This window comes from Impatiens glandulifera, chromosome 9 (genome assembly GCF_907164915.1).
Source record: "Impatiens glandulifera chromosome 9, dImpGla2.1, whole genome shotgun sequence".
NCBI lineage: Eukaryota > Viridiplantae > Streptophyta > Magnoliopsida > Ericales > Balsaminaceae > Impatiens > Impatiens glandulifera.
In genome coordinates, this window is record NC_061870.1 from 19,048,312 (window position 1) to 19,061,926 (window position 13,615).

The 13,615-nt window shown below is 33.2% G+C and overlaps 2 protein-coding genes across 2 annotated transcripts; both read left to right on the forward strand.

Moving 5' to 3' along the window:
- The first annotated feature begins 5,197 nt into the window (after positions 1–5,197).
- On the forward strand, positions 5,198–8,724 carry LOC124914555 (rab3 GTPase-activating protein non-catalytic subunit). Its single transcript, XM_047455131.1, has 8 exons — positions 5,198–5,615; positions 5,696–5,827; positions 5,949–6,131; positions 6,255–6,316; positions 6,464–6,624; positions 7,582–7,730; positions 7,801–7,944; positions 8,320–8,724. The coding sequence occupies exons 1-8, from the start codon at positions 5,262–5,264 to the stop codon at positions 8,503–8,505; spliced, it is 1,371 nt and encodes a 456-aa protein (XP_047311087.1). The 5' UTR covers positions 5,198–5,261; the 3' UTR covers positions 8,506–8,724.
- Positions 8,725–10,044: 1,320 nt separating this feature from the next.
- Positions 10,045–12,128, forward strand: LOC124915001 (peptide-N4-(N-acetyl-beta-glucosaminyl)asparagine amidase A). Its single transcript, XM_047455640.1, has one exon. It carries the CDS (start codon positions 10,098–10,100, stop codon positions 11,853–11,855), a length of 1,758 nt encoding a protein of 585 aa, XP_047311596.1. The 5' UTR covers positions 10,045–10,097; the 3' UTR covers positions 11,856–12,128.
- Positions 12,129–13,615: the final 1,487 nt, after the last annotated feature.

The window sequence follows — 13,615 nt, forward strand, 5'->3', positions numbered from 1 at the left end:
TACTTGCAATAGTGTGAAATGTAAAAGCATATGAGAAACTGTCTCAATCTTCTTGTAACACATACGATAACAACTCACAATAATCATTCATTTTCGCATACATCTATCATTAGTGAGAATTCTGTCGTGAGTAGTACACCAACAAAAAAAGATCTTGGTAGGCATCTTAGATTCCCATAAATTTTTCCAACAAAGATCAAACTCTATCATTGTACATGCTTTCCTCTCTATTCAATCTTCTTTTATATCTGATACGGTTAGTAAAACCACTAGACCGAATTTCAAACATATATTTTACCAATGCATCTCTAGAAATAGAAATAGAAGCAAGCTCGGGAAAAACATTCGCAAAAAAATTACCACCACACAAGTGTCACCCCAAAAACTAATCGAACTTTCATCACCCACAAAAAAATACTCTCGATAAACCTTTCACGTGACATAGATATCACGTCAAATGTTGCATCCCACGGGTCTATAAGATTTCTTGGTGAACCATACTTATCCTGATCATATTTACATTTAATCAATTTAGCCAAATAATATCTTGCTCAGATACAAATCTACTACACCATTTGGATAATAAGGCTTTATTGAAATAAACAAGATCGTGAATTCCCAGTCCGCTGTACTTTTATAAATTTAATATTACCAAAACTCACTAAATAAAGAAATGAGAATTTAGATGATCCCCATAAGAATTTACACGTAATTCTCTCTATCTTCACGGTCACACACTTTGGGAGGACAAGACGTTATATAAGTTTGCATTTAAGAAAGAGCGTTCTTGATAAGGACTAAATGATCACCTTAGAAAGCATCTTACTTTTACAAATGGGAAGTTTCCTCTCCATCTTACCGATGATCGAATTCCAAGAAGCTTTGAAGCTAGCCTTAGTACTGAGAGGGAGCCTGAGATACGTAGATGGAAAAACTCAAATTTTAAATCTCAAAATACATGCCAATTTAATCTTTCTTCTAGACGAAATTGATTCAGAGAAGAAGATCTCGAACTTACCCAAATTAATACATAATCCTGAATACGCTCCAAATAATCAAAGTATATCACGAATGTGATTGAAATTTCTCTCAGTAGCCCAAATCAAGAGAGTCATCTACACACAATAAGAGAGACAAAGAGAACAAAGATCGTCTTGCACCACATTCCACCCTACTAAACAGATCCACATTTTCATCAAACAACATCATTCTAGAAAGGCTTTCCATAACAATAACAAACAAGAAAAGGGAAAAATGGTCCATTGCCTTATACTCCTTGAACTCTCGAAGAACCCCTCAGAGCTCTCATTTGTGATAATAGAGAATTTTATTGTCGACAAGCAAAATCTAATCTATCCGATCAATTTCTCCCTGTAACTCATTCTATCCATAATATCAAAAAGGAACTCCCATTTAACATGATCATATACTTTTTTGATATCGAATTTGACAAAACCACATTTATTGCCTCTAAAGTTAGACGAATCTATACCTTCATTGGCGATCAATGTCACATCAAAAATTTGACGGCCTTTGATGAAAGTCATATGGTTGCCAAAGATAATCGTACCTAAAACTCCATGCAATTTGTTTGTCAATCATTTCGAGATAATCTTAAAAAATGACATAACCAAACTGATGGGTCATAAATTCTTCATGTCGATAGTTCCGGTTGTCTTACGAATTAGGACAATCAACGTAGAATTCTAGCCTTTTTCAAAAGATAAGAATCAATATAAATAATTCATAGATGTCATAATATCAGCCTTAACAAACTCTCAAACCTTTTTAAAAAGCCCAAAGTAAAATTGTCGCTCTCGGGGATTTATCACTACCACAATCCATTATTATTGCTTTCATCTCCTCCATAGAGAAACGAGTTTCCAGCATGCACTTCTCATTTACATTTATCAAAGAAAAACTAATGCCATTTAATTTCAGTCTAACCCTGAAATTGTTCATGGAACAAATCTTTGTAAAATTGAATAAAATCCCACTCATAGATATAGTCGGTTTGTTCTCATGCACGACACCCACAATGGATATCGAATTAATAATATTATTTCTCGCTTGTGCTTTAGATATGCCATAGAAATACTTGGTTTTTTATTACCTTCACGCAGCCAAATTGCTCTACTACGTTGTCTCGCCCTATTTTTCTCATTTTTACATAGTTCAAGCAACTCACTCACTAGATGAATTTGTGTAGAAATTTTCATAATAAAAAGATCATGATTTTTCGCTACACCATCAATTGTTAAAATTTCACAACTTAAAACATCAACCATATAGAAAAACAATGCATGATCCCCATAAACTAGTTTTTAGCAACTTTCATAGTTTTTAAGTTTAATAAATAATCTAGAAGATGGGGTGCCAAACACAACCTTACTCGCCCACCACCCTTCCACCTTTGAGCTAAATACATCTATAGTCAACCACTTGTTCTCGAATCTGAAAGGTTGTCTAGTTCGAACCACATTCCTCCTCTCAATAAGGATATGACAATGATCATAATAACTCACAGTAAGACCTAAAATATATTAGATACACCACAGAAAATCGAGTTACTCACCAAAATATATCAATGCAGGATCCACATTACCACCGTGTATGTTACATCTTCTAAATGTGAATTGTCCTCCTTCCAAAGGTAAATCAACGAGCTCCATATTTTTTTATTGTCTTGGAAAACTCACGCATATGTCTTGTGAGTCTACGCATCCTTTTTTCTCGAATGGAACCCTAACTTCATTCATATTCGCCAAAAATAATAGGTAGATCACAAATACTTGTCACCTCCACAAGCTCATTGAAGAACTCAAACTTAAGGTTAGAAAACACTGGTTCGTACACTGTAGAAATCATCCAACGAAAATTATTCCCACAGTTAAAAATTGAATACTAACCGAAAATCAACCTATATTAACATCATTTTTCTCAAATAAATCATAATTCTAGGCTACCAGAATCCCACGTAGGCCTCTTTAGAATTAAGAGCCTCCAACCACATGTGAAATTTATTCATATGTGGTTGGATAAATTTATCCAATCTCAAATTATAGAGGTCATGAAAAATTCATTGATTCATATGTTTCATCTTGGTCTGAATAAAACAATATACTTTATTACTTTGCACAATCGTTAATCATGCAGACGTTCCAGGTCACAATTTTCCAATCAATAAGATAAACTAATAAGAGTACCCCCTATTAGGCTTCGAAACACGTTTTTCATCAGTAATATTACCATTAGATAAAACAACTTATTCATTTCACTTCAAAGATAACAATATGGGAATGGGGGAATCTCACGAATCTTCGGCCAAACCTCCATCTTGGACCTCAAAACTTCTTGCACCGGAGATCTATTATCGTTCAAAATAATATTATAAGTCCAGAACTCTGCGCAAACCTCCTCCTCGGAATCGTACTCAGGATCAGACTCAATGGATTTTTCCTCATAAGCCTCATTAATAACCAAAGACGGCTCGACAATGGGATTTAGACAACTGTTTGGGGTGAAAATTAGCCTCACTAGAAGAAGGGGACCAAATATCATCCTCAACTCGTTCAACCCCAAATCATCAATTAAGTCTAAGATTGGATGTGAGAACGGGGGTACCCTAACTTGGTATGAGGCTAAATATAATCATTTATCATAGGGAAATAATGGGGGAGACATGGTTAACAAACTCAGACATAGGCAAGAGAGGAGAAAAATGCTCAATAATCGTCTCAAATGTGTACCTCAAATGGATACTCTCTAACCTTGATAGGACCCTTATTTGAGACGGGATACTCTTGAGAAAGAGGAGTCAAATATAGCGAAGGAATAATCTCGGACACATCCTTATGACCAACATTCTCTTCGCCTAAACACACTATGACATATGCGACATACAAGCATCAAGACTCAATACATGCACATTATCCTCCACAACTATTAACCATTCAACACTTATGAACCCATCCAAACAAATTTGGTCCACGTAGAAAGGAGTCACCGTTGATTACTTAACACGTGCTCCTAACACCGTCGGACCCATAGGATGAGTTGTTGATAAAGGTTCAACAAGGATATCCTTGTTAGGACCAGAACAAGAACCGATATCCGACGTCATTAAAACGTCAGTAGAACATTTTGTCCAAACCATAACCTTACAATCATATGTTTCGTTATCCACAAGAAGAACTTCTGGATATCTGACGTTCGACTCAAGAAGTACCACAAGAATTCGGACACATCCTTCATTGTTCCCGCTTTGAGAACTCTCATCACACTCAATAAACTCATCGAGATCATCCCCCTTTCTAAGGAGAAGATTAAAATTTCATAGTAATGCAAACATTCCAAACAAACGAAACTAGATACCATTTTGAGTTGAACCTGATTCAAACCTCCTAGTGACATGTTTCATTTCATACGTTTTCCCATCTACATCCACGACATTAGAAATGTCACTCTTAACATGTGGTTTCTCAATGATAATCTACTAAGCATTAAAAAGTCGTCGGAGTCCATCCTCCATCAATGTAATTAAACAATTTGCAATTGGCAATATAACTGATGTTTTGAAATCACATCATAAAGAAATGTACCTTCTACGGGAATTGTAGCCCGGGAAAAAAATTGTCCACTATTAAGATTGGGACCAAATCGTTCCTTCTTCCATGATGATGAGCGAAAAGATTTACTGATCAACTTCAAGTGATTCACATTAACTTCAATCGATCTCCTATTGCAATTCTTATCTTCTGAAATAACCACATCTTCGGGACAATTTAATAAATTTTGAAATTCGAAACATTTATCTCCGACCAACAAATATTTTTTTTTCAAGTCCAACCATACAACATGCTTCCTAAATCAGTCTGCAATGCATAAATGCATAGGATGGTGCATTGATGGGCCCCATTGATGGTCCAAGGAACTAGATTTAAGAGTTTATATAAATTAGACTAGTTATCTTACTCTAAATTTTAAAATTTGATGGACTAATATTAGTTTGGAGTTACAAGAACTAAATCAGATGAGTTTTAAGATCCAACATTTATTTAGATCTAAATTATACTAATCTTTTTAAATATAACTTTTTTATGGATAAAAATAGTTTAATCACAATAATTAATTATCAAACAGGATATATCAATTCCCAAATTACCAAATATCCTGCTCGTCAACTTCTACTTCTTCTTCTTCACACTTTGTAGATCGATTCAATTAAGCTATTGCCGAACGGTTCTTCTGAGAATTCAACAATGGCTCGACGAAACTACATGACGGAGATAGGTTCCATCGCATGCGATGATCTAACTGAATTGGGTTCTGGCAAGGAAGGTTGGCTCATTGACAACCCTAATCTCATCGTTGCTCTTGACACCAATTCTATCGCCCTATCCGTTCGTTACCACATCCTCGTCCTTGGATTCTCCAATGGAGCAGATCCATCGAAGCCTCTGGCTAAGATCCAGCCTGATCTGAATGCGATTGAGGCGGAGTATATATCTGCAATCGAATGGCTAGTTTTCGGAGATGATAGGGCACTTGCTATTGGGACCTCATGTGGGTATCTTATGATTTTCTCTCTCCGTGGAGATCTAATCCACAAACAGGTCAATTGATAACTTTTGTTATATATGTATGCATTATAATTTTACTTGGATTTGGAAATCTAAAATTTCATTTTCTCCAGCTGGTATATCCTGGACGAATTCTCAAGTTGAGAGTTCGTGGCACCAAGAGAGACATGAATGAAGAGGTGTCTTCAGAAGTCTGCGTGGTGATTCCCGGAATTATTGGTCGTTTTGATGGGTCTGTTGTTCAAGTAAGTTTTTCGATTTGAAATTTCGTTTTCTGATCAAAATTACTTTAAGATGGAAATCTTCAGGATTAGGCTTGTTGGATATGTATTTTTCATTGATGAATTCTTTTGGTGATGAAATTAGAGCATGTTGCAAAGCTGGCTTGAAGAAAAACAAAGGCAGACATGGGATCAAAAGGCTCCTCCTGATGAATCTGGAAATGGTTATGCTAAGTTACCTTATCAGTTGTGGAATGTTAACAAATATGGATCTTGTGCTGATGCTGCAATAACTGGCATAATGCCCCCTCCACTGATGGAACTGCAGGTGATAACATTAGTTAATTGTTAAGACAATGTTAGCTACTTCACTATCTCTATTTTCTATTCTGTGAAAAACTTTCTGAAGTTATTCTGGTATTTGAATTCAGCTGCTTTTATTGTTGGGCAGTCAAGTCAACATTATTATTCTGCTGTCACTGTTGGAAATGATGCCGTTATTTCAGCTTTTAGGTCAGTATGTTGGACCTTTTGCGTTGAAGTCGTGTAGATATGTTTTTTGCTTAAGCGGATAGATGTTTTGTTATTTACTTTAAATGATCAATTTGATACTATCCTTTCTAAACATTGTGTATATGATTTATTTTACCCAAAAAAAAGACTTTCTGAGGACAGAAGCAGATCCTTGGTTGGAGCTATTTTATCTAAAGTTGTTCCTGCAACATTTTCGACAATAGCAACTTTTTCCAAAATGATATGGAGAAGCGAGCCGTCACCACCAACAAAGAAGCCAGAGGAGAAGCCTCAATCATTTGCTCGAGGTAAGTTAGTTTAGCGTCAAAGATGTATGTGGAATATATAGATTCAAAGAATAATTGGACCAAGTTTATCATTGTATGGCCCAGCTTTTGTGGCCTCTAGCCTTGGGACTCGTTGATTACACTAAGGCTTTGTTCGGTTTGAAATGGAACTGGAATTTGTACATTATTAGTTTGAGAATATGGTGAACTTGGAATTTAAATTCTAATGAAATTTCAGACTTATACATTTTGTTTTATCCCCATTCATTCTCCAGTCCTTGGAATTACAATTCTAGTAATATCTCTAAACATAGGATTTGAATTACATCCAATTCCAATTCTAAACCAAATGTAGCCTAATGTTTAACTTCCTGCACTTGCTTAGCCTTCTACACTATTGCCTTAATTTTTCTACTCCCTCTGTTTGGAACTATGTATCAATCTGACCATAATCTGTGAACATTTTTGAACAAAAGTTTCACTCATCATATAAACCGGTTCAAAACAACTATAATATTTGATGTGTTGATGCCTTGATGGTAGCTGGTGCATTATTGCGCTGAAGAACATGGGATAATTTGTTGTCAAAGGCTTGGCTAAATGTTCACTCTCAATTCATTTCAATCTTTTAGAAGGTTCACTCATACTATCTTGTATGGCCACAGTTGAGTGGGGTGCTCTGTTTGGGATCTCTTTTTGAAAAACAAAACCCTTTGTATGGGATCTCACAGTATTATTTGAGATCTTTTATTGTATTAGTTGTACCTATTCTTGTGGATGACACTATATTTGCCTTGTGTGCAGTTTTAATAAATTTTTCTATAAAAAAAACGTTTAGAAGGTTTAGATGTCATTTCTCTGAACGGTGACAGTTCTAGTCTGTTTGAAGGAAATGATTGGTGATTAATTATGTGCTCTTGTTGTCTTCTTTCATGTTTAGAAAAAATAAATGATGTTCTTTTTAATTCTCTTTTGCAGCTTCTCCTCTTACATGTTTGAAGGATAGCCCTAGAAAGGGAGAGAAGCTGACACTATCACCTGGTGGTACATTGGCAGCAATAACAGATTCTCTTGGCCGTATATTACTTCTGGACACAAAAGCCCTAGTTGTTGTTCGATTATGGAAGGTTTTGATTCAGAGTTTTAAGCTTTACTTATTCATAGAATGTCTGAAAAAATTTCTTCTTCTTTGCACAGGGATATCGTGATGCTAGTTGCTTCTTTATGGAAATGCTTGTTAAAGGAGATTCTGCAGCTTCTACATCTGCATATGTTAATCATGTTAAGAATGATTATTACCTATGCCTAGCCATTCATGCTCCTAAAAAAGAGATTATTGAGGTAACATTTTTTTTCATTCACAATTTGCAGAATTATATTGATCTTGAGAACACAAGTAATAGTAACCTATATGGAAACACTTTCTGTTCTGGATCTGGATTTGAATTAGGATCCAAATGAGAAACTGTAAATCTATTTTGTTTTCAAATGGATCCACATCCTGTCTAAGGTTTGTTCTAAACGTGGATCCACATCCATATCCGATGGGATCACAATTGGAAATTGAGCTAAGTTTCACACATGGTTTCTCATCCGAATCCATATCTATAAAGAAAAGTGTTCCAAATAAGCCAATAGCTTCTTACGAATGGTAGTACATCACAAGATTCATATATTTCTTCTCTTTTTTTAATCAAGCAAATGGTCTTCTCCCAGATTTGGCAGATGAGAACAGGGCCACGACTCCTCACCATTCCTTGCCCTAAAGGGAGCAAAATACTGCAGCCTACTTATAGATTTGGATCATCATCAATGTCGACTTCATCTTACGCACCTTTGGAAGTTTTCTTACTGAATGGTGATTCTGGGCAATTGTCGGTACTAAATCGATCTTTCAGTTGACTTGGATTTTCTTTGACTCCTTTTGCCAAAGTTAGTTATCATTATCACAAATATTGGCCAAACACAGGTTTGAGTTTTTTCTCTCTTTATATATACTTTGCTTGTATGAAGCTGTTAATTTTTCTGGGTGATGGACTAAAGATGAAGACATTATATAGATAGAGGTGTTTGATGTACATTTCATTATATGAATGATATTATATTATTCATTTTTTTTCTTTCTATTGAAGATTTGCTCAAGTACAGTAATGTGATTCTTGAAATTATAAATTAATCTAAACAAAAATTATCTTAATTTGTATGTTTGTGTCCCATTTTTTAAAAATAATATAAGGGTTATTTTAAAAAATCTATAATTAAGAAATAAGAAATCTTATAGGAACTTATCAAATAGCTTCCTAGTTCCTATACTTTTGAAAGTATGCCATGGTCCATTCGAAATTACTTTCTAGAATTTGTATGAAAAAATGTTAGATTTTTTTTTTAATTTTGATTTAACTTATTTAAATAATTTGTTAATGTTTAGTGATATTCTTGTTGATAAGAATAGATTGAAGGGAATGGTTAATATACTATTGTGCTAATGTTAATATTAAATTTTAATTTTAACCATAAAATAGTATTATAATAATTTAACCAATTTAAAATATAAATAACTTCTTTCATTAAATAATTATTTTTTAAAAATTCAATACAAAAACTCAATACCAAACATCAAACAAGATCTAGATGTGAAAAAAAATAATGAAAGATCTTGACCTAGAAAAACATTTATATTAAAATTAAATTAAAATAGTTGATAAAAACAATACTTTACATTCTGTAAAATTGTCTTCTTGTGAATGCTGTCAAAAACTTGTTTTTATAAAATAAAACAATAATTTTTATATTAATAAAACTAACATGTATTCTGCGTATTTGCACGAGTATTGATATAAAAAACCGTGAAAAAAATATTACGGTAAAAATTTAATAACATTTTTAATTTTATTTTTAACTGTTTTAAGTTTATGGTTTTAAGTTTATGGGCGGATTAACTCACAATCCGACCCAAATATCTATTTACTCTCACAAATATATAAAAATTAACCACAGCTCTCAATCCGACAATCCGGACACTTTAAAAATTAAGTATCATTATATATATATATATATTAAAAAGTTGAACTTATATTTTTAAAATGTTATACGTTTATCAAATTTAGTTTAGTGTTAAATTTAAAATATAAAGTGTTATTAATCTAGTTAATTAAAGGGTGTTACTTGTTTTTGTTATATTAAAAGTTCGAAACATATCTCTAATATTTTTAATTTTATTTTTAACCGTTTTAAGTTTATGAACTAGTCAACCCACAATCGGACCCAAGTATCCATTACTCTCACATATATACCGACAATCTGAACATTTTAAAAATTAAGCATCTATATATATATTTTTTAAAATATAAATAATTTTCTTAAAGATATATTTATGATGATATAATTTTTTAAAATTAATTTCTCAATAGAACTACAAAACAAACAAACTTTCTACAGTCCCATCTGCTACTAAGCAACTACCAGTCTCAAATTCCTCAACACAATCGCCATTCATGGCTTTCTCTCTTCTTCCCTTTCTATTCTCTCTCCTTCTTCCCATCCCTTCCACGGCCAACAACCTCCACAGACCAACCCTTTTCCGACCAGATTTCATTTCAGAACCGACATCTTCAAACTTACAAGATATCCCACCGACTAGATACTTTGAAGTTACAAAACCCATCAAGCATCCTCGTTCAAAACCCTGCTCTCATCTCATTCTTCAACACGATTTCGGATATACCTATGGTAAATCCCCTGTTCTTGCCGATTATAAGCCTCCATTAGACTGCCCTAATCTAGATTTTGACTCAATCGTTCTTGAATGGGAAGCCACATCTAAAGGTAGGCAATTCGATCGTATATTTGGTGTCTGGTTAGGCGGCGTCGAGCTCCTCAGGAGTTGTACGGCGGAGCCGAGAGCGACAGGGATTGTTTGGACGGTTGAGAAGGATATTACGAGGTATTATTCATTGTTGATGTCAAATCAAACGCTTGCTGTTTATCTTGGGAATCTTATTGACAACACTTATACTGGTATTTATCATGTTAATTTGACCATTCATTTCTATCCTGCTCAAGAACATCATCGGAATACTGATTCTAGGGCGGATCTTATCATACCCATTTCGAGAAATTTACCTTTGAATGATGGGTTGTGGTTCGAGATCCAAAATTCGACTGATGTAAAATCGAAGATGTTTAGTATTCCTAAGAACACTTATAGGTCTGTTTTGGAGATTTACGTTTCATTTCATGAAAACGATGAATTTTGGTACTCTAATCTTCCGAATGAGTACATTAACGCAAATAACCTCACTGGTTTCGCTGGAAATGGACCCTTTAGGGAGGTTGTAGTTGGATTGGACGGTTCTGTGGTCGGAGCTGTCTGGCCTTTCACTGTTGTATACACCGGAGGAATTAATCCTCTTCTGTGGAGACCCATAACTGGAATTGGTTCATTCGATCTCCCTTCTTATGATATCGAGATTACACCATTTTTAGGAACTATCCTCAATGGGAATATCCATGAGTTCTCTTTTGCAGTCACGAATGCTTTAAATGTTTGGTATATATCTGCCAATTTGCATTTATGGCTTGATGATAAAAGTGAAAGAACAGTTGGAAAGCTTTTGAGAAACGATGGTTTGCCTCTTGTTTACTCGTCGCAGCTGAATTTCACCGGTTTGATTGGAAATTTCTTGACAACATCTAGTAGATCGATATTATCATCTGGATGGGTGAAATCGTCTCATGGAAATATCACGACTGATTCTATTCAAGCGTTTGAATTCACAAACTCTATGGAAATGGGTAATGAAGGAAATCTACAAATTATAGACCAGAGAATTGATTTCAATGATTCAATTCGATCAAAGATAGACGTGTTTGATTCGTTGAAAAGATTTTCGCTTCAATTTTACTCTGATACTAATGATGAAGGAAATGGTTCGTATAGTATGGTGGCGAATCTGACTCTTGGTTTGAACGAGAAGAGGTTTGGTAATGGAGGGTTGGTTAGTTCTCTGGAGAATGTTCAAAAAGGGGAAGGTTATATTCGAGTGAAGGGCAATTTGGTAAGTAGTGGATTGGGTAGTACTCAACAAATTTACGATTATAAAGATTATAAAGATGATGGATCTTGCTATTTTAGGAACGTTAGCAGTTCGAATTACACTATTCTTTATGATCGAATTGGAAGAGGTTCGTGTGGAGGGTTGGTTGAACCTCTTCCTTCTTTCGTTTATGATGATCATCAGAGATCGCTATGAAGATATGAACACGTTGAATATAATCTCCTTCGAAGTTTGTTGAAAGGTCTATTTTATCCAATGTTTTGTTGGTTAAATTTGCTTTATTTGAGGAAAAACTTCTATCCCAGCAAATGTTACAATGACCGATTGGGATGGGGCAAAAAAAAAAGCATGAAGGTTAGGGTTTTGGAGTATGGGAGTGTCAAAAACTCAAGTTGGTGTATTTTTATTTTAAATGTTTGAAGATTAGGGTTATTTTGGCTTGTAAAATAAAAATGATAAGAGTTTGCATATGAATCTTAATTTAAAAATGGCAAATAATGAAATAATCTTGTTTGTCCAAAGTTTTTTATTTATTCTTCAATTTTTCAATCACTTATTATTAATTATATCGTTCATTTTATTAACTAAAATATTTTTTATTTTATTTTATTTATATATTAAATACATTTTAAGTTTTTTTTTATCAAAAATAATAATTATTTTTTTAAAATTATTAAGTATCATTCTTTTTTTTCTCTTCTCTAAGTTATTCAAATAATTTCAATTCAAACAAAGTCCAAATCTTTTTTTTGGTATAAATTATTTAAATAATATTGATTGAGATGATTTTAAGGAGTTAAATATTTTTATAATTTTGTTAGATAAGGACACTTACAAATATTAATATATAATAATAAAATAATATATATATTTTTAAATAAAAGAGATTTTAACATTATGATTTGGATTAGGTTTGAATTATTTTTGTTATTAATGTGAATATACTAGATAAATGTCTTTCCAAATTAATATCATAACTTTTTATATATATATATATATATATATATATAAACTCGCAATTTAGAAGAAAAAAAATAAGGTAATGTTCAACCTAAATTTGAATATGGAACAATTCACTGCCTTAATCCATTTAGATACATTCGCCCCCTTCGTTCAATATTTTTATTCAAAGAGAAATTAAATCTCGACTATTCAGAGTATTTCTTTTGAATCATATTTTTTTTGAAATATAACAAAATAGATATAAATAGAAAGTAAAAAAAGTTCTAACATGGCAAATTTCATTGAGGGGAATCAGCAAAGAAAAGAAAAAGGTAACCTATATTTTTTAGAAAATGTTATTAGCCGATTACTTTCTTAAGTCCTGTGGCTTATCTTTCTCTCGAATCTCGTAAAACTAAACCGAAATAGAACTCAATATTTAGACATACTTTTGGCTTTTTTTTAAGAATCGCCACTTTAGTTTACTTTGAGAGAAACTAAGAAAGAAAATATTTAAAAATTATTTTGAGCTCGGTGATTTGTTACGTATGGGAAATGACCTTTTGACACTTTGGCTCACATGTCCGTTCAAAAGGACAGTCTTTACTACAAAACAAATTTGACCTTTTTGTTTTAATCATGACAAGTTAAACAAATTTTGTTTAATTTAAATCAATAACATAATCCGTTCTAAAGGAGATATGTTCTTTTCAATCTTAACACGCATCTAGACTAATACATTTAGTCATTTATGTTTAACAATAGTACTTGTAGCGTAGAGGGGAAAATATGTAAAAAAAATCGATATATAATTCAATTCAAAATGGCTTAAACTCTCCAATTAGGATCGTAGAACAAGGCTCAATCGAAGTGCTCTCTTCTTAAACTACTCTCCTTAGTCATTACTCTCGGAGGCTAGGGTTTTTTCCAAGATGTTCTCTCAATACTCTCCTTTTAATTGCTAACCCAAATAAAAACAAAACCCATTTATATCTCTCTTCTTAAACTTAAAA